The 22,112-nt window shown below is 37.9% G+C and overlaps 2 protein-coding genes across 2 annotated transcripts in view; both read right to left on the bottom strand.

Moving 5' to 3' along the window:
- The window catches only part of UBA5 (ubiquitin-like modifier activating enzyme 5), a 14,139-nt gene extending 10,594 nt beyond the window's left edge, over nucleotides 1-3,545 (bottom strand). The window contains exon 1 of the mRNA XM_009894963.1: nucleotides 3,529-3,545. Coding sequence (XP_009893265.1) covers nucleotides 3,529-3,533 — 5 coding nt within the window. The 5' untranslated portion in view covers nucleotides 3,534-3,545. The remainder of the gene's footprint in view (nucleotides 1-3,528) is intronic.
- An 11,350-nt stretch (nucleotides 3,546-14,895) lies between these two features.
- On the bottom strand, nucleotides 14,896-19,050 carry ACKR4 (atypical chemokine receptor 4). Its single transcript, XM_009894964.1, has 2 exons — nucleotides 19,006-19,050; nucleotides 14,896-16,189 (listed from the first exon to the last, which is right to left on the bottom strand). The coding sequence occupies exon 2, from the start codon at nucleotides 16,168-16,170 to the stop codon at nucleotides 15,109-15,111; it is 1,062 nt and encodes a 353-aa protein (XP_009893266.1). The 5' UTR covers nucleotides 16,171-16,189; nucleotides 19,006-19,050; the 3' UTR covers nucleotides 14,896-15,108.
- Nucleotides 19,051-22,112: the final 3,062 nt, after the last annotated feature.

The following is a 22,112-nucleotide window of genomic DNA, read 5'->3' as shown; positions in this document are numbered from 1 at the left end:
GCGGGAGAGGTAGCCGGAGTTAGGGCCCTTCGCCCTGGTGATGGCGGACAGTGGCCATCAAGGGAACGGCTCGTGCCTTGAATGGCTGGAGAAGTCAGAGTTCACGGTGCTGGAGAAGGTGACCTTTGGCACAAGTGGACCCTGTGGACCTCCACAGGCAGGCGGTTTGTTAGGTGGACTTATCGGTTTCCTCAGAAAAAACATGCGTTTTGCCCTCCATGGTGCACTCTGTTGGAGTACGTGCACAACTGTTTCATTGCCTACTCATAAATCTCAGTTTATCTGATTGCTGTTTAATTGCATGGTGAATAGTAATGTTCAGAAACACATACATGGCTTAAGAAATCTATTTAAAAAGCCTTAGGCTATCGACACGTAAGTCCATGAGAAGAGCGTAATGCTGTGCTGAGATTCCCATTAACGCCCTGAGAGCAGCGTGTTGCGCCAGTGAGGTGCTACACCCAGGCTCCAAAGCCAGTTGCACAGAACAGGTAGTTCTTTTGCATTCAACAAATTATTGTTGTGGCTGTGTGACTTCAAATTGGGAGCTAACTATTAGAAGTTAAGTTATTCTACAAATACGTATTAACTCCTTTGTAAACATGACCTCGACTGCTTTATCTGCAGCTATCACTGAAAACAGTAAACAACTTTTCATTGTCTTCTGATGCAAATATAAAACATCCATTGAATCCTCAACTGTACGCTAGTCCTTGTATGTACTTTAGTTAAGGAGACTTTAGGAGGGGCCTCAGGAGAGTAGCTAATAGTAAAATCTGCTAAAACATTGCTGGTATTTATGCTTTTACTACTTTCTTTGTTTTGTGGTTGAGCTTCAAGGCTTCAACCAATCATCTAAATCTCTGTTGTGCCAGGCAGAGTATTTGTCTGTGCAGTACACTTGTTAAACTATATTACAGACTATGCTTTAACTGCCTTAGGGAGAATGGAAATGTTACAGGGAGCATGAGGGCAAAAGTTCCCTTGATTTTGATTTTTGGATCAAAAGTCTAATCTTTCAATTGACTAGGTCAGAATGTGATTTAAAAATGATCCAGAATGAGGAGAGGAAGGCATGTAATTTAGTACAGGGCCTTAGGGAAAATAAGGATCAATGAGCTTGCTTGAGATATGATGGGCAAGGTGTTATGAAGGGTTTAACTAGGTCATCCTTCTCTTTTACACATGTGTATTGTCTAATTTCTAGGATTCTTTTTTACTGTTACATTCATTCTTTAAAGCTTTATTGTTTTATTATAGGCAGTCCCTTAAGCATAGCATGTGTATGTGATGATCAGGCTAGCATACAGTGGGGCTTGGTTGTAGAATTCATCAGTTATTTGGAGACCTTTCTCTACACTTACATCGTTCAAAATACAGCTCACCAAAGGACAAATACAAGCATGGGCTAGTGTGAATTCTGGTCTGTTTAATTTCCTCCAAATTGGAAAGCTTTAAAGTTAGTATCTACTGCATACCTTGAAAACATTAATGATGTCTCTTTAGGGAGGACAGGTAAATGCTATCTCCATCTCACAGGAAAACAAGTTGAGTATCTGTGACCTCTCCACAGTGAAAGGAGACATCTTTCTTATAAGTAGGAATAGAACCTCTGACTTCCGATTTTGTAGGCTATATTACTTGCATTCTTGTAAGAGTATATTAAAAAAAAAAAAACAAACCAAAAAACAAACAAACCAACCCAACTTTTGAGAATAACCCTTTCCTCTATCTTGCCATTTTGTTCAGGCCAAGTCACAGTACATTTTGTATCATTTCTGTTTAGAGTTTGCAAATTTGTAAGTGCTTGAATTCATAAGTAATTACAATCTTTCTCTTTGTAGCTCAGGCCAGTCAAATCCAACCTTTTATCTTCAGAAGGGTGGGCAGGCTTATGTGCTCAGGAAGAAGCCCCATGGCCCTCTTTTGCCTAGAGCTCACAAGGTAAGTAACATCTTTCATCAAGCTCCAAACACTTTGTATTGCAGGTGGCTAAGTCCTATACATGATGCGGCACATTGCTAAATGTGTCCAGAAATGCAGTGAATTGTGGGATCATTTGTGATTTTCTGTGCTATACACATAACTGAACATTTAAGAGGGTACATTGTCATTCACTGTACTCATTTATGCTTGGGAGCTTTTCATTGAACCTAAGTTTCTGTGTGTTCTTCAGGTTGACAGAGAATATCGTGTGCAGAAAGCCTTACATTCAGCTGGATTTCCAGTGCCCGAGCCCCTGTTGTATTGCAGTGATGTTTCTATCATTGGAACAGAATTTTATGTAATGCAGCATGTGCAGGTTGGTCCTTCAATGTGAGAGGTTCTTTCTTCTCCCTACTGCAAGCTGCTTTTAAATTGTTTAAAAACTTTCTGTTAGACCGTTATTCAGCATTTAGTAAGTTTTGTGATATAAATAATCCCCTGATGTTTTTAAGAAATGCTAGTTATTGGAGATTCTGACTAATTTCAGCCTCTCCAGGACTTCTCCCATTTTGTCAAAATTTTCAACTCGGTATTTAATTTCTTGTTCTCATTAGAGCTCTCAGAAGGATGTCTTGAAATAAGTCAATATTGTTTCTGTGCAAAGCATATACGTAAGTCAGAAGGAGAAAAATCGGGCTATAAAGTTATACTGGATGCTTGGACATCCTGGGACCTGTTTAGTACTGAAGATAGTAATCTACATACAGTCACATTTTATTGAAAAGCAAGCAGGATTCCAGTTCAAGCACTACTTTCAGAGAGAACATGGCATAGCTCTCTCTGTGGTCCATCACTCTGGAGGTGCTGTAGCTGAGTTGATACTGTTTCCATTAGATTTTGGTGATTCTGAGTGTAAGTCGACTGTATCATGTCCTTTTTTTCCTGTGGGAGGAGGATTTGAATTCAGGCCTCTTCCCTTTCATCACATCCTACTCTATCATTAGGTTCACTAGGAAATTAGAAATGTAAGGCCAATTCCTGGAAATTAAGTTAACCTTCCTGCTAAAATCATGAATCAAAAGTAATAAAATGTCAAAGCTATGAAGAATTTGAAACAATTTTCTTACATTAAAGATGGAGAATTTGTCTGGTTTTGACTAGAACAAGGTGGTTCCTTAATGAGAAACCTTGCTACTGTTATATTTACATTTCTAAGGATGTAAATTTATGGTCTGTCCATTCTAAGATGGACAGCAGTGCACTGTTTTTAACAAATACATTGCATTGTGTATTTAGAAAAAAATCATACATTGATTGTGTTGATCAAACTATTACACAACACAAAATCTAATCTCTAGATATGTTATGCAGAATCTTTCAGCAAAAAGAGCTGTGTAAATATATTGAAGCCATCATGCGAACCAGTGAAACTGAGGAACTTTGAGAAGAGTCTGGTTTTTCTTTTCCAATCTGTTACTGGCAGGGTCAAAATTAAAGGAGAAAGTGGAAAAACACACCCGTCTTCTACACCTATTAAACTGCTTGTAAGGACAATGCAACTGAATTTCTTTGGATTCTTTGCCTCTTTGTACATACCACCCACCCATTCCTCTCCTCTCCCTGCCTGCCCCCACCCCACTTCCCACCCAGGATTTTCATTGATAGTTTTTCTGGAAGTTAGAGACAATACAGTAACATGTTTGGGTTTGTTGGTTTTTTTTTCCTGGTACTTTCAAGCTTGAGGATATCTGGATTGAGTGTTCTAATTCAGACTTTCGTCTACCGAATATATCTGTTATTTTAATTGCCTTCCAATAGATATCCTGTATACTAATGATCTGAGATTACTGTGAATCCCTTCATCCGTCCTGGGTAAGGAATAAAATAAATGAGGAAGGCATTTTTGATTGCATAGGGAGTGTTGGTTCACTGCATTTGTTTTTGCTCCTGAAACGTATAGCTTCATTTCTTTTCATCTGATGCATACATACCACCAAATATCTGATTTATGATGTTTTAGGGTCGCATCTTCCGAGACCTCTCACTGCCTGAAGTGGGCCCAGCAGAGCGTTCTGCTTTGTATATTGCAATGGTGGAAACTTTGGCCTCGTTGCATTCCTTTGATTTACAGTCATTGGGTCTCCAAGGATATGGTAGAGGACCGGGATACTGCAGAAGACAGGTACAGCTCTTCAAAAAATTCTCGTTTGGTTAGGTCATTGAAGATTTATTTGATTTGCAAGCTAAATTGCTAATTGTTAATGACTTGTAAAAGTAACCATCATAATTTAGCTATTAAACATGTTCACATTTCAATTATTTGTGCACAATATAAAGTTACTGCTACATTCAGATCAATTCTGTAATGCTATATTCAGGGAATGATATTCATGCTCTTTTGGAATAATGTTAGATTTGGACTATGTAAATAGAACTGAAATAGAAAATAGAGGTAGTCTTCATCGCATCTGTTGATCTCAGAGTTCACATTTGCAAATGCAAAGATATCGGGTTTTACTGAATTTACAGGTAATGTGGTAATAGTGAAAGCCCAGAATTCAGTGCTTTTGAAAAACTTGTGAATCAGTTGGAAAATCTGTTGAAGTGTTTGTATTTCTTTAGGTATCAACTTGGAAAAGACAGTATGACGCAGCTGCTCAAGCTGGCTGAGTGGTTAGCAAACAACTTGCCACCTGATGATAATGAAGAAAGCCTGATTCATGGGGACTTTAGAATAGATAACATCATCTTCCACCCAACAGAGGTATTTGAAATATATTTGTATGTCTTTAGTAGTTTTTGGTCCTCTATTTGTCTGTACTCCTACCATGTAATGGGACACTTAACGTGGGTGTTTTAGTGCATGATACATCTTTGAAAGGAACAGTAGAGTACTTAACTCTTCTCTGTACTCTGTGTATGCTGTTTAGGTACCTAATACAGTCCTGGTTTTCATTGCAGGAGCTAGTTACTCAATTTATTCATTAGCTCTAGTCCCTATTTCAAAGTCCAGGAACAAAACATTTTATATGCGTAAATCCTATTGAATTCAGTGCAACTTAAGGACATACTGGAGGGTCACTTCATTAAACTGCATAAGCATCTGATCCAAAGCCCATTGACATCTGTGGTATGGCTTCAATTAACAACAGTGGCTTTAGGAACAGGATCTGAATGCATGATATGGGATACTAGTGGAAGCAGAGAAAAATCTGCTAAAGCTGCTTAGTTATGGAGTGCACATAGATCACAGAGACCCTGAAAGTTCCTCGCTCGTCTTTAGGGAAAAGGAAGGGTTTTTTTCTAGTTTGTGGAAATAAATGTGTGTTGCCTATCTGTTAACACAATTGCATTTTCATTATTTTTGTCCACACTATTTGCTTTCTTGTGACCAGAAGATATGCCTGGGATTTGTGGCCAAGATTCTGCGATGCCTGCTTCACAACAAAGCAACAGCTCCCAGAGATTCCCATTGCTGTACATAGATCAGTTGATAGACACTGTTTGTAGGTTTAAATGTGCCGATTGACTCCCTGAGCAGAGAATCTGGCAGTCTCGGGGACTCTCCCAGCTGTTCCTGATGTAGTTGAAAGAATTGACCAAACTGTACATAGGTATTTTTAAATAATCTCTGGAAACTATTCCTGTATATGCAGGAGTGACCACGTAGGAAAGTCTTTTGTGCATAATTCAAGTATCCATGGATCATGAGTAGGCTGGAGGGGTCGTTCAGGATGACAGGACAGCTGGATTATAAGAATTCATTAGAATGACAGTGTGGGGAGTCTCAGCCTATCCAGCTGAGGACACTATTGCAAGGATGCTTGCAGCAGAGGCTTATGTCACTATCTGGGCAGTGATAAATTCTCCATGTCAGTGTTAATCTATGCATAATATTGTGGTAAATTAGGTTCTTTAGGGCATGGTCTGTCTATGAGTATTTCTGCAAAAGGACTGTGCAACAGTATCTGGTCAATAGGACTGAAAACAAAAAAACCTAACTGTCAATACTAGTGTTTGTTAGGATATTTTAATTCAATGATATTTTGACTAGAAGAGTTTAGAAGTTTCTGACAGGAAGAGCACTACTCAAAAATGTAGAATTTAAAACAGATTTTTATTGGAAAAATGCCTGGGTTTTGCCACTATGTGAATGTTAATTTTCTGCAGATCTTTACATGGTACTAAAAGGAACTGGTTTTGCTGTAGACAGGTACTGTGCCTGCTTTTAATTTTAAACATATAGTAACCAAATAAAGTTGTTGAATGTTAAGTGGGTTGTGTGCGTGTGGATGGAGAGAATTTATCTTCTAGCATTCACTTGAGGTTTTTATTTTTGTTTAAGGCTCGTGTTTTGGCAGTGCTGGACTGGGAACTTTCAACTACTGGGCATCCTTTAGCAGATTTAGCCTATGCCACTCTATTCTACTTTTGGCCTACATCTGTTAAGGACTTAGGTCAAGGAACTGTCTTGGGTTTCAAAGACACCATAGGTATGGAACGGTAATATTTCTGTTGAAATGAATTCCGGGGTTCATTTCTATTTGATATGTTACCTTTGTAAGCAATAATAAAAAGTTAAATTAACAAGCACATCATTTTGTAATTGAAAAGAACTTTTCCATGGTTTTCTTCATTGTAGGAAACGTGCTGATAGTGAGGTTTAAGGTAGTCCTGTTTTAATAAGCTGTGGCTTAGCCACAGTATGCTGCTTCTGTAAAAGTTATTTTGAACCTTTCTTAGAGATAATGGAAGAAAACTAAAATTTAAAGGTACATTTGTCATTTATTTAAAAAAAAAAGGCAAAAAAAAGGCAAAAACCCTCCATGATGCAATTAATTTCCTGAACGGAATGGAGGCAGGAAGCGGTAGGAAGTATTATGCTTATCTGGAATTCTAACATCTCCTATTTCCTTTTGGTTCTCCAAATCACATTAAGGTCATGAGAAATGATAAATCATGGGTTTTTACTATGTAAATGGAATATCTCATAAAGCTGAATAGTTGTGCAAATGTTTGAAGAATACGGTGGAAAAAATCATAGAAAATGTTGACTATTCTCAAATATTCTGTTGTTTTTTTGTAGAAACTCCTTCATTTGAAGAACTGGTTTCCATTTACTGCCGCTGCCGGGGTATTAGCACTACTTTATCCAACTTTAATTTTTTTCTTGCTTTGTCATATTTCAAAATGGCAGCAATATCCCAGGTAATACACTCACATTTGCTGAAATGCCACATATCTTTATTATGAGTATTTGTAGCTTGGTAATACATGTTCAAAATATGAATCATACTTAAAAAGAATTGTAAGCATTATATTTCAGTTTTTTTCCTTTAGAAGCCATATCTTAGATGCTTATGACTGATAACTCTCTAGGATAGAACTTTTGCTACATAAAGTACATTGTGTTAGATGTAGCTAACTTCTTAGGAAAGTAGGCTGAAAAGGAGAAAATGTGGATATGTGGATTTTTTCTTATTGATGTCCCAGTATGCTTGCAATTTTGTCATTATCTTTTTGGACTCTGGCTAATTTAAATCCTGTATGACAGAGAAACAAAGGTCTTCCTAAGTTTCTGCAGCTGCCATGAAAGTAGATAGGATAGATAAGTAAGATCCTGTTGGTGCCACCCACGGATGAAAAAGGGTGTGTTCTTAACTCAGCTTATTATGAGCATAGGAGGCCAGTACTGAGATGTGATTATAGGAGAAAATAAGTTTCATTGATTATTGTTAACAGAAGTAACTGTTTAATTAGATATACAGCCATTGTAAGGCATTTTTATGAGTTGCAACATGAGCTCAACATACCAAATGTGGGATAAACTACATGATATTAATTTGGAGTATGAGTTGTATATCCGAGTAGTTAAGTAGTTGTGGATAATAATCATATGTGTATACTGTTTTCAGTTGGCTTAAGGGTCAGGCTGGGCTTGCTTGCAGTAATATGTGCAGACATATTCTTTTTTCATTTTCTTTTTCTGTCTACTAATTTTTGTAATTTTTTTGTTTAGTTTAATTTAGCTGGGGTATGTTGTTTTTCTCTTGTGTGTCAAGCATCTCCATTATATCAGAAATGGACCAAACCCAATATTAACATATCCCAGTAAAATCTTTCTGGGTGCTGATTTTCTCCTATGAAGAATACGTGCATTCAAGTGTTACCTTCATAGTTGAAGGAGTCACCAGTCTAAAAAAGGAGACAATTTTAAATGCATAATTATACCATATATGCCTTTCTTTTGGTTTTAGGGTGTATATGCTAGATACCTCATTGGAAATGCTTCTGCAGAGAATAGTCATGAATTTGCTAAGATCGTGAAGCCTTTGGCAGAGAGAGGGTTAGAGCTCTCAAAAAGGTAAGAGCGGTCTAAACTGCTGATCAAAGTCAAGGCAAAGCTTTTGCAATGTCTTAACTTATTTAAATGTCTGTATAAAGCAGTTTATATTATTACTTCTTATTGCATTGAATGTTCTTTAGGTCATCTTTCAGCAGCACACATCACAGCATGTCTGGAGAGTTGTTCCATCAAAGTAGGAAAGGCCAAGAAATTTTGCTGAAGGTCAAGCAGTTCATGAAGCAGCACATATATCCAGCTGAGAAGGTAGAAGCTCATAGTAAACCTATTTATAAATGAGCATTTTATGACTAGAGTTTATAAAAATATAAAACTATGTATGAAGTCATGTCCTATTTTCTTTCTTTTTTTCTTTTCATGTCTTTTTTTTTTTTTTTTTACAAAACAGCCTTATTTTCATGCAGGGATGTTTGTGGCATTGCAAAATATTAATAGAAATCATTATAATCTGCATCAATTTTTTACAGAATTAAAATGCTGTACACATTGCTAATGAAAGTGAAGAGTGACTTTTTAAGAAATACTGTTTTTAAAAAGAGTTACGTTTTAAAGGTATTCGCCAAAATTCTTTTAACACTAACAAAAACCCACAAATCTTATGTACTATATGCAAAGATGCTTAGTTAAAAAATAGAAACTGCTGTTTTTAACCACGCAAAGTTGAACGTTTTTGTTTCTTGCCTTAATTTTTAAGGTATGACTTTTGTCACAAAAAAATGTGATTCCATAATGTAACAATTTAGCCTCATTCCAAAATGTATCTAATACCAGTGAAGGTTTGAAATCAGATAGTGCAGTATCCACAAAAGTCCCTAATTAGTGGAAGGGAAAATGAGATGAAGCATTGTACTACTTAGCCTAGGGAGATTAGAAATTTTCCACTTAGAACTTGATTCAACTTTTGACCTCCTGGAAGCACAGATGACTTTTGTTGCAGAATTTAGTTTTTTGGCTCTTTGTGTTTTTTTTGCTTGTGGGTGGCTGTGTTGTTTTTTTTTTCATTGCAATCAGGCAGAAGTGCAGAGAACATAGTAATCTAAATATTTATGAGTCCATCTGCCTGTCACAAGGAGGGGTTGAGAGCAGAAACTCTTGATATGCAAAGTTTCTTACATGTCTGTCTATACCTAGTTTTGGATTGTCCAAGGAAGCCAATTTTGATTGCCGTGCCTCACTAAAACATGTTGTGAAAATACTAGGAGTACCGAGTACACAGTTTTACTTAGTACTGATCACTGGTGCTCAGAATGACTGTTTACATAATCTGTTAAGGAATTGTTTTGACAGGAAAAAATGTATTCTTTGTAATTTTTTTTTTCTCAGTTGAAAAAAATATTAACTGGCTTATATATCTAAATGTTGTCATAGGAAACCTGAATCTTAAGTGTCAGTACATCAGGTTTTTACTTGTTGTTTTACTTTTGGGTTCATGCCTTTTGTGCATACTGTTGGTAACAGTTACTTGTATGAGGAGAAATCACTAACTTTCTGCTGTCATCACATATTTTATAACGCCCCAAACCATTTCTGTGTATGAAATAAGGTACTGATTCGGGTTGTCTCCGTGATGCATTTAAAGTCTTGCAAAATTAATAGATTGCAGTTTGGTTTTGAATTACATTTTAAATTTTATAATGCAACCAACTATATAATAAAAAGCTGTGTTGAATGTTATTTTTTTTGTATTTCTTGGTGTGTAGGGCTGGAAAAGACACCATATTATTACTTGTGTTTGTTACACATGTTCTTAATTTAAACAGCAACTTTTTAATTGTTTCTCTAAGGAAATAATAAAATACTATTCTGGACATGCAAATACTGAGGAAAAGTGGAAGAAGCCACCAGTGCTTGAGAGACTGAAGGTAGGAGATAATAAATATTCTTGAACACTCTAGCAGTAAAAGAAACAGGCACTGACATGGAGTGTAAGAAAGTTTGGTGTATGCTGCCAGAGAAGTTACTATGAAAGAAAAGGAAGAAGAAAGTGTGCAAAAGGAGGTAAGAGATGTGAATGAGAGAGGAGAAAAGCAAAAGTGAGTTCTGTGAGTGGTATGTTGGAACTTTAAGTCAAATACTGTACCTCTTGAAAATAGCTATGGAAAACAGGCATCAGATACACTGGACAGTATGTTAGGCAGGAAGGAAGAAAACAGACAGCAAATGAGAATTTAATTTATTTTTAAAGGATTTATTGTTAGTATTTTTCCCTGTTGGTTCTTTCAACAGGAAATGGCCAAAGCAGAAGGTCTGTGGAACCTTTTTCTCCCAGATGTCAGTGGTCTCAGCCAGCTTGACTATGCGCTAATAGCTGAGGAGACGGGGAGATGCTTCTTTGCTCCTGAGGTTTTCAACTGTCATGCACCAGGTTAGCAACCCTGTCCTGTAACTATGGCACTGAGAGCATTGAAAAGTTGGGCATCTTATGCCTTACAAGTTGCGTGTCACAAGAAGTAAATGTGACTGCTGATTTCTTACAGACACTGGAAACATGGAGGTCCTGCACATGTATGGGACTGAAGAGCAAAAGAAAGAGTGGCTGGAGCCTCTCCTAGCAGGAAAGATTAGTTCATGCTTCTGCATGACAGGTAATTTTTTCTCCGGAAGAAAGTTAGAGGCAAGCGGCATAAATTTCACATGGCATATGCGAAACTACAAAACTACAAGTTGTTATGTGTTAATGAATTAATACAGAAATTTCCACTGTATCTGTGAATGTGTTTGAATATGAAATCATCTATGAGGTGTGAGAGCAAAGTGAAGTATTCTTGCTGCCCTTCCCCAGTAGTTCCCATTTGTCATGGTTACAATAATTAGTATTTGCTTTCCGTGTATTTTCAAGTTATTTTTAGTAAAATATATTTTATTGTACCGAACAGATTTAGAATAGAACTTACCCTTTTTTGTAATGTGCTTTGGGGTTCTCTACAAACATACACGTAGGTAGAACTACGGTAATTGTGGTTAAAATTGTGTACTTTTGCAGTATGCCAAGTATGGTAGAGGTTTTAAGACAAAACCTGAAGATAACTTGTAAAACATATGATACAATTCCTTTATGTCTGTAGCTCAACATTATATTAATTTTTGCTCTTGAGAGCTTGTAGCGTTCAGCATCTGTGGAAGGCCTGGCTGTTGATTTAGTAAGGTAGCTTTTGAACATGTGATGTCAAAATCTTGATCTTCCTGTGTCAGCAGGAGTTGAGAGAACTCAGTCTTGCAGAGCCGGACCCTTATTTTGCAAATTCACCAAGAGGAAAGCGATGCTTTTGCTTTAACAAAGATGGCCTATAAAAGAAGTTAAGGGCAATAGGAGAGAGAAAGAATCTTTCCTGTTACAAACAATACTTGATGACAGTTTACTGGCAACTGCTTTGTGTAACTTATTTCATCAATCATCACAAAAGTAGTTCAAATCTCTTTTATTTTCACTTGAGAAGAGCCTAGGGGGGAAAAAAAAGGCTGAGGAGAAATATGGCTGTTATCTGTAAGTACATCGGAAGGGAGAAAGATTTAAAAACATCAGGGAAGGGAGAAGGCTGTTGACTGTAAAAAGTAGTCTGAGCCCAAGAAGAAGTAAGTTTAAACTGGCTATGGCTAATGGCTTGTTAGAAAATAGAAAGCCTTTGACCAACAGCAGAACAAGGTTCTGAAAACAGCTTTTCTACTGGGAGCAAACCAGTGTTACTGTCAATAGAGTATATCTAGATCTCTATATTTGTGGTGGTAGTACTACCTATATATTTAATCCAGTGGTTTGTGGTTGTTGTTTTTTTCTTTAACACAGAACCTGATGTGGCTTCAAGTGATGCCACCAATATGCAATGCAGCATTGAACGAGATGGAAACAGTTATGTGATCAATGGCAAGAAGTGGTGGAGCAGTGGTAAGTACGGAAACCCTAAATAAGAATGGCTAAGTCTAAAGTTATTTCCAAGAACAGATAAAGCAAAAATATTTGTGCTCCATTTCTGAGATAGAAACTTTTCTTTTCTTGGGTAAAGGCAGTAGAATGTAAAACAACAGAAAGAGCTGAACTGAACTTTTGTTCTCTGAAGCAAAGTTCAAGACTTGAATCCAATTGGGGGTTTTGGGCCCTTTTTGGAACCTCTGCATTTCGTTCACAGAATGAACGCAACTATTGTTCTTTAAACGTTACCTCTTTCCATCAGGTAACTTAACACATTTATGGCTGTAGCCTTTAAACTTTGTTTTTGTGAAGCTGTCTTTGGCAGCTTCTGTGTGAGATTTGAGTACACTGTGTAGTTACAGTAAAATTTGGCTGCTTTTTAAACTAGCCTGTGATGCTGTTGGACTGACTCTTAGAGGTAATTTTCTTATACTGTACTTCCCAGAAAAATCAATAGATTAGACTGTAAGTGGTAAGTGTCCCTGATATTGTAGTACTATTACTTTTTTACCAAAACATACATGACAGCGACTCGAAAATCATCATTCCCAGGGAGCTTGGAAGCCAACTACATAAACCGAGTTGCTAACTGGAGTGGAACTTGAATGTTTGATTTATGTACCTCTGAACGTGGCAGCTGCCTACTGTTATACGCTTGTGCAATACCTAGACTCACCAGAAGATAGGGCTCGCTCTCTATTAGTACTGCAAAAGTGGCGACAAAAGGTATCTTGTCTCTTGACCTGAGAGTGTCACTTAACTGCTGGCTGCTACCTTTGCTCTGGGTCAGCGTGTCTCAACTACGCATTACAGTTCCTAAGGAAGTAATAGGAAAGTTTGTGGGAGATCTCACATGCACAAAATATTATGCATAAAATTAGTTATGTGAATTATAAAAAGGAGACTAAATGTAAGAGAGTAAGCATGATTTGGTTTGTCTTATTTCTATTAAAAACAATGAGGACAGTCAAGATTTGTGTAAAGACAGACGCACAAAAGCCACTGTAATTTCAAGAAGTTTGAGAAACACATAATGCAGTTCTGCCTTAGTCAGGGTCTCCTTTTCTGCCTGGTTGGTTTTTGGGGTGGTTTGGGTTGGTTGTGTTTGGGGTTTTTTTTGTTGGCTTGGGTTTTGTTTTTTTGATGTTCTGGGTTTTGGTTTGGGTTTTTTTTTTTTCCTTTTTACTCGGAGTGGGACATTAGGACTTTGGACTTTTGGGAATTCCAGAAGCTTGACAGCCTGGTCAGAATGTCACTCTGGGTGCAGCCACTCTGTATTTGAGAAGACAAATCATAAGTCACATGCAAGGAGTCAGTTGCTTCACGGAAGAACTGGAGTTTCTTACCATAGTCTGCATGGGTGCTTTGCATGTCTACAGTAAATCCAGTATGCCTTAAATATGTCAGATTTATGGTGTATGTGTAGACCATCTGTCAAGCACTTCTGACTTATCCATTCACGCCCTAGTATTTCTCAAAACACTGGGCAGAAACTCTGTAAACTTTCATCATCCAAGCAGAGAAGAGAGGCCCGTGTCTTGTTTATGCTACTGTTGTTTCTTGTCTGTCATTTTAGAGCTTTTTCTTCCAGTCCATAATTGTGTAACTAGGAACAATGTCTAAAAACGACAGATTTGTGTTGGCTTTCAGAAGCCATAGGTCAGGCATTTTGTTGGAGCACACGGGATGTTTGAAGGCAGGGACAGTATGCTGTAATAGCACTTCTTTCATTTTGAAAGCTAATATGTCAATATATTTGAAACGCTTCCAAAGACTCATGTAAAACTGCTGTTTTCCTGGAATCCTCACCAGCTCTGTGGTGGGGACAGCTTTGGTACCTTTCCATGGAAAAACTGAAATCCAACTGACTCTGAGCTCCATACGGAGTCAGAACCTCTCTCATTCATCAAGGCCTCTCACCTTTGCTGGTTGATAAATACCTGTGATGAGAGATGTCAATACCTACTCAAACGAAACAAACATAAAAGTATGAATAAATGACAGTCATTGCACTTTTTGTATTCTTTTATTTTATTGTATTTCCATATATTTTAGCAGATAGCTGTTGCATATTTGTTTCATTTTACAAATTCTGACTAGGAATTCCAGGCCCTGTATCCAAAGATTAACCTAACTTTTTTTCTTGCATTTCTGCGAATGCTTTGCCTGCACTACTTTGGCATTTACATTTGACATGACATTTACAGAGATCTAGAATGTGCCTCCCACAGGGCACTGGGCTTATTGAAGTTTAGGGTGAGCTGAAAAGAAGAGGTGAAAGGTCATTTTTGGTAGCTACAGAGAAGGAGTTAACTTTTTTTTGTGGAGGATGTTGCTATACATATGTGGAAACACATAGAGAATTCCTCCCCCTCACCCCCTAGTTCTGAGCTGTGAACTCATTTCAAGCTGCAGGGGTATCTATGGAATGATAGCTGAGGATAAAAAGTTGAACTGACTTATTAGGCAAATGTTCTAAAATTTTACAAAATATTTGGAGAAACACAAGATTATTAACTTTTGGTACAAAAGTTCCTGTGCTGCTCTTTTATTGCTGATGGTTTCTTTTCTGTTTTAATTGGATGTTTAGACATGTACAGATTGTTCGCTACACAGCTATTTAATTGCCTAGTATTGTGAAGCTTTTAAATTTGGATTTTGTTGTGGTGTTTTGTTGGGGTTTTTTTTCTTTTTTTAGTAAATACCTCTAGTTGTTTCTAGGAATTTCAGTATTTAGTTCTTGCTTGATGCTCAATTTTGATCAACATGATCCACTTTGAACTGCACTGTAGTGTCTTGGCTAGTCTGCAGGTTCAGAAATGAATCTGAAAATTGACTTGTAGAGAAACAGCTGTTCAGAATTAGTAAATAATTCCCTTGTTTATATGGGATAATGAAAGTAATGGAGAGTCTATATAGTGAAACTAATTGTTTCTTCAGTATGGTCTTCATAATTCATAGAAATTTCTTCGGGTCTTCCGTTCTGTTGTTGTCTTCTCCAGTATCCATAATTTTTTGCGATTTTCATAATATGCATTTTAAAAGAGGCACCCAGAAAGGCATATAGAAGAGGGTTCAGGCAGGTGTGAAACAAAGCTATGCTCTTGGTGACCTGAAGTGCAACATCTATGGTTTTACTTGCATCACAGTCAGTAATCAACATGTAGATGATATCTATGGCTCGCCAGAATTTAACGATGTTGTAAGGTAGCTGGGTAATAATGAAAGTAGCCACTACTGCCAGCAGAACTACAAAAGGTCTAGATTTTTTAGTATTTGCAGATCTAAAGATTGCTCGAGCAGTAGCTGAATAGCAGATCAGCATTACTAGGAAAGGAAGCAGAAATTCCAGGATAATTTCCAGGATTTGAATAGTTGCTTTTAAAAGTGTTTCCATGTTGACTGGAAATACAGGAAGGCATTCATTCCTGTCATTGTGTTTCTTGACTTGATTAAATATCAGTTCAGGGATACTGAGGAAAATGGCAAATAGCCAGACACAGATGCAGGTAACACTGCAGTGTTTACCAATTCTTCTGTGAGCCCGGGATTCAGAAGTGGCCCTGTATCTATCCACACTGATACAGGCCAGCAGCAGCATGCTAGAGCTGAAATTCATGGTGTAGAGAGAAGAAGTGAGCTTGCACATTAAGTTTCCAAGTTTCCATCCCTCCACTGCATTTGCAGCCCAAAAAGGGAGCGTAAGGAGCAAGAGCAAATCAGCAATGGCTAGATGCATGATGTACACATCCGTCTTAGTCTTCGGTTTCTTGCAATACGCATAAATTGCAACCACTAATGAATTTCCAGCGACTCCAACAGTGAAAGCCAATGCATAGAACACAGGGAGGAATAATTTCCTGAAATTTCTCACATCACTTTTTTCACAGAGAAGCTCATATGTATTGTAATCTATAACAGAGTTGAGATCATCCTCCTCATCCTCAATCCAGTAATCAGTTGAGTTATTCATATCCCAGCCCGTGGCAAAGCTACAAGACACAAAAAAAGGGGGTGAGAAGGGAACACCAAAGAAATAATACCGGTTTTAAGTTTTAAAATTTATGTTGAAACCTAACCCCCTTGCTCAGGGTTGCTTATACTTCTCAAGTTTAAAGAATTTGGATGTTGAAAATACATTTGTAAATAATCAAAGTAGGCCAAGACGGTGATGGAGGCAGAACAGACCATCTCAAATTCTCGCATGAAATGGGTAACTGACTGCATCCGCGTGTGCAATGCAAAGTAAAATGGATTCAATTGAAATATTTTCATTAACGTTTGAGATTGCAAGATGCTTGGAGTGCACCTCACTGGTTTCCACATTTCAGTTGAGGAGCCGTCACTGCTTAAACTGCTGTGACTCGGTTATATTTGACGCTATTCCATTGCAAAATAAATTTGTCTGTACCTTTATAGGGTTGGAATTGCGCCTTCCTCTCTACTCCTCTGCAAAGGAGTACCCGCTGAAGGCTGGAAATGCTGTTGCAATAGGGTGGATAAGGAATACTAACAGGTTGAAGCTGAGAGGCAAGCAGTAGTATTCTGTGCTTACTAGCATAAATTTTGGCAAATTTGAGATATGAGGTATAGGGAGACTGTGCTTGCTTGTTTCTCAGGCACACATACACGTGCCCATTACATAAAGCACAGCAGTGGAGTCAGTTGCTGAAGAGCAGTAGAACAAGCTTCACTTAGTCTCTGTCCCACACAGCGAGCCGTGCCCACATGGAATTTCTTACAGAATCAAATTGCTGTGGGTACACTGCGTCATACAGCTGGAGACTTCTCAGGATGTTATGACAGGAAGGAATCTTACCACATACAAAACTGCCCACAAGTACCCAAACAGCTCAGAAGTTCTGCTGTTTTTCCGAGTACTATCTCATGACAGATTTATTCTGTAAACACTAAGGCTGTATTCTAACTGCCAGCTTAGGGGTGAAGTTTGAGTGTTTGTATCTTCAGACTGTGTCTTAAGCAAGTCATGCCCTACAGTATTTTCTTCTTTTCCTGTAACTGTTTAATGACTAATTTGCTGAAATTCTTTCTGTTGCGAACTACAGTCGTGCAGTGCCCTGTTTTCTTAAAATAAACGGGATTAAGATTTCTTAGCAGTAGGAAAAAGTAGCTGAGAATGAAAAACACATGCCCATTTCTCATCTGCAGTGTTTCAGAATTTGAGGCCGGTGTTACTGAAAGCAGATTCTTATCTGATATTCTGCCCCAGAGTTTTTTCAAGCTTGGCTTTTTCAAGATTGAAAAAAATCCAAATACAATTTCTGTTTTTCAGACAAGGGTTTAAATGAAGGGTTGCCAAACCTTTATTACAAGCAGCATCTCTTAAAAAAAATTTTAATGTATTCTGTCCACCAGGAAAAGTAAGTTACTGATTGATCTCATGTTCAAGGATGCAAACCAATTAAATAGAAAGAAATTAATAACTTCTATTTTTGCTTGATTTTTTTTTCAGTGAATCTGCTATTTAAATTGTTTAAAAAATGTGTTAGTTAGAAATTAACTATTTGGTTTGGCTTTATCCTTAATCACTTTGTTGGATTATTTTGTTAACATTTCAAAACAGTTCCTGTTAAACTTTAAGCAATGATTACTCTTATTTTAATTCTTGTAATCTGTCATTTACTCTTCTCTAAATGAAGTGTGCAGAATGGAAAGATACAGTAATTCTATTTATCAGTTCCACAAGGGATGTCTATTCTAGGCCTAACAAGCTGTATTAGCAGGATTTTTTGGCAAGGGTAATCTTTTGCAGCTTTACAGTACTTTGAGGAGAGATTCAGACAGCAGCAGCGAATGTGTCTTCTTTTAGTAGAAGAGAAACTGCTGCAGGGAGAGTTTAATCCGCTTAGCCAAGATTAGGAAAAAATTAAAAGTTAAACTGAAAAGATTTGGTTGTGGTCTAAAATGCTTATTACAGAACCCATCTGGGAATGCTTAATCAAATTGGATCACTGGCAAATCTGTTTGCAAGCAAAACAATAAACATTTCAGTGCAAACTTCAGGAAGTCTGTGTATCACAGAGCAGCTTGGCTGTGACAAGGAACATGCTCTGCTGCCTGATACGCTTTTGGCTGACCCAAGTTCTTGACCGAGGGTTATCTAAAATGCAGCAGTTGATATTTCTCCCTTAAAAACAGTTATGTTTTGGCTAACATACCTATTCATATTTGTCATTCCTGTTAATGTTGTTTCTCAGGTGCACATGTTTATGTGCCCATTACATAAAGCAGAGCAGTCCCGTGGAACTTTGTTGCTGTACAAAATCAAATTGCTATGGGGACACTGCATCTTACCAGCTGGAGACTTCTTAGGATGTTATGCACAGAAAGGGATCTTATCACATACAGAACTACCCACAAGTACCCAAACAGTTCAGAAAGTCGGCTTTGTTTTTCAAGTACTGTTTTCTAGTAGGTATGTTAATAGATATATTAACAGACGGCTTTGCATGTTTTCTTGCAGGATTGTTCCAGCCTTCCATTTAGATACAAATTCAGTGTTTCTGTGTGTTTAAACTTGATGCAGGATTATATGAATGCATGTTGAATGAAGTTAATATCGCCAGTTTAAACAGACAGATTTTTTTCTTTAATGAGTTAAGCGTTATTCTGTTCTTCTACTGAATAAATCAAATTTTAAGACTGGAAATGAGCATGTGCCTTACTGAAATGATGTCTCGCTGTAAAGCCAACTTAATTAAGAGTAAATCCTAGCTCTTCTCTATATAAACCATATAAATATATCACACTTAATATACACAGCAGTAAATAGTAAAACAAAACTAACCTTTTGTCAGCAGACTAGTAGCAGGTACTGCAACTGAGATGTGCTTCGGTGAAATGATCTGAATTGGTCTGACACATTGCATTTTGTCTTCAAGCACCACACCCTTATCTGGAAGTTAGTTGTACTTTCATTTTGACTTGCCAGTTTTAAAAAAAAAATAAATAATCCTGCTTTCCTGGAGATTTCTTATGTTGAACATATATGTTTCCTACATTCCTCCCTGTTCCAACCAGGATGCCAGTGTTCTTTGGAAGGTCAAGACTCTCTTACTATTTCACAGTTGTTGTTGGTTGTTTTATTCCTGGAAGTCCAAATGTGGGTTTTTTAACATAGTTAAAAGGCTTTTATGAAATCACACATTTAAAATTTGAAAAAGAGAGAAAGAGGGGGAGGTCTGCCTGGGGCAGAGTTACCTGTAGGGTATATTCTTTCCTCAGGACACTACTGTGCTTTTGGTGGCTGCCTATATAAGGTTTTAAGGGATCCTTATATCCCTTTTTAAAGTAACTTTTTAGGGGATACAATAGAAAGATGAGTTTGTGTTTTGTAAGAGGTTGCTCTTTCAGTGTGTGATATTGAACAAAACCAGGAAGATAATAGGGAAAAGACGCGAAAGCAAGTGGTAAATTGTCAACCAGAGTATAAGCAGATAGTCTTGCACCCTGGGGGAGAGTTCTCGGGGACTTGAATGTTACCAGTCATACTCATAATCAAGTTAAGTATTTGACAATATTTCTACAGAAACTGCAAGCCAGGCAGATACTGTAGAAGAAAAATAAAAAGATGCTATTCCATCCATGAGGTTCCTTCCACTTCCAGTGTGCTGTCTGTATTATAGAGTCATAACTGTTACAGGAAAGAGAAGATGGAGAAGTTCTGCAGTAGACATTAATATTTCTGCGTTCACATGTAGACATTAATATTTCTGCACTGAGGCATGGACCTACCTCTGCTAGGAATTCCTAAAAGGACTGGGTCTTGCTTAAATTTGCACAATCTCTAGAGCTTCAAGTCGGTCTCATGTGCAAGAGTACCTTGTGGAGAGTGTCAGGAGCCTTCCATGTCTTCCAGAGCCTTTATGTTGTTTGAATGATCCTGTATCCTGTAGCAGTCTAATGAGTTTCAGTAAACGCAATATTGATGCCAAGCAACAGAGAGAGATTTTCAGCAGACCAGAGGTCAGGTTTTGCTTTTTGGCACACTGACTAAATTGATGCATCTGCCACGGCTGGATGAGCCATCTGTCTTCTGTGCTTCAACTATTTTGGAATATGTGAAAGGAAAGGTTTTTCAAAATGGGCAGCTAAGAATATAACGGGCAGATGTTTTCCACGTGCTTCTAGCTTCATTTGCATTCACAACGAGAAAGAAAAATAGGTTGGGAGAGGAATTGGAGTCTAGAGGAAGAGTGCTGCAATATTTGTGCATTTCTGCAATGTTTTCATCTTGAGTTATCACAGGACTTCACTGGTGTTCTTCACAGTGGGAGATAAGACATTTGGGTTGCTTCCAGCATGTCTGCTTCTCACAAGTCGTGTCGTTGCTTAGAGGCCTGAGCTATATCTTTTTAAAATAAGTGAATCTCTCAGTTCTGAATGGGCTTTGTCGCAATATGGTACCCAACAAGACAGAATAATCCAGGTAGAACTGAGAAAGCTCCCAGGGGAGTATCTCTGTGTGTTGCCTGCAGAAAAGATGGTTGTGTTACCAGTGCTAAGAGATCCTGTGAGCAGGCTGTAGGAAGGCAGTTCATGTAAATCCTGTGCTGTTCATTGCAGTACCTCAGCTCCTTGTAACTTTGCAGGGTGCAAGGAGGACAGAACCTTCCCGTCAGGGTACAGAAATAATACTGTCATGTAATACGAGATTTCAGTATAGCCCTATAGGCACAGAAATAACAAAAAGTATTTAATAAGTAAAAGTGAATGCAAAATGACAATGGATCTTGTTTAACTAAGAAGCGCTTGTGACTGTGTAAAAGTGGAATGAAGGTGAGGGAAAAAAACATTCCTATGTGGTGGTGTTCTCACTGGCACCACCTGTGACTGAGCTCCAGCTGGGAATGACTAGCAGCCACCTTCAGTGGCAGGACGGTGTAGCCCTTGCTGATGAGCTGCAGAACCCCAGCGTTGTCTTTGTCTTTACTGGTTGTTGCCAGTTTGCTCGCATTATAATCTTCACCATGTGTGAACCAGATGCCCAGTAGTGTTGTCTGGAGAAGATGAGATAAAACTCTGGAACAAATTGTGTTAGTGGATAGAAATTACTGCAGGCTCTTGGGGGGGGGGTTCCCTTTTCTCTATTAGAAGATCCCCATGTTACAACAATCAATACCACACTGCCATCCATCCTACTCAGTCCAGTTTCTTCTTGTAGGAGAGTCCAGAACATGTGTTTGTCAGTGCCTTTCTAGGAAGCTGCCAAATCTGTAATGTCACCACAGACCCCTGGTCTTTAGCAGAGAGAGATAACCCAGCGGGCTCACCGGTGCAGCACCCAACATGGCAACAGTCATAGGTATTCTGGGCATTCAAGTAGTAGATTATCCTGCCTTAGTCATCTTGGCCAAAAATGTAAAGACTGGACACTGAAAAATAGATAACTAGATTGCAGGAATTAAGTACTATTGGCTTCTGAAACCAGGCTGTATGACAGCTTCTTTAAGTAAAGGTTGTATTGTCCATGTCTGTGGTACGTTTAGTATTCGCCACCAGAAAGAACTTGTAGAAGTTGATTGTGTGAAGGTCAGTAGTCTTAAGCACGTTACACCCCCTGATAGCAAAGATCAGGCTTCTAATAGGATTGTCATCAACCTTCTAAGCACATTTTAAAATATAATTGACTTTGCCTATGTGAGTGACCTGAAGAGTTAAAAAATATAATACATTAGTTAAACTTACGATATTTCCCAATGTAGCAGCGTTGTGGTTTAAAAGATTTGGATAGGTTGTGCGGACATATATATGAAAAAGCTTATTTAAAAGCTTATCAATATGGAAATATCCTTAAAACTGACCTTCTAAAATCTCCATTTCTGTTTTTTCATTTGTGAGTTTCTGGCAAAACTGCTTCTAAATCCTGCCAAAATGACAGGCTTCTCTGACTCT

The sequence above is a fragment of the Charadrius vociferus genome, unplaced genomic scaffold, assembly GCF_000708025.1.
Source record: "Charadrius vociferus isolate BGI_N301 unplaced genomic scaffold, ASM70802v2 scaffold51, whole genome shotgun sequence".
Taxonomy (NCBI): Eukaryota; Metazoa; Chordata; class Aves; order Charadriiformes; family Charadriidae; genus Charadrius; species Charadrius vociferus.
This window is presented reverse-complemented; position numbering and strand designations above follow the sequence as displayed.

Coding starts and splice junctions, on each gene's coding strand:
- ACKR4 (XM_009894964.1), bottom strand. CDS start 16,170: ATGAATAACTCAACTGATTACTGGATTGAGGATGAGGAGGATGATCTC.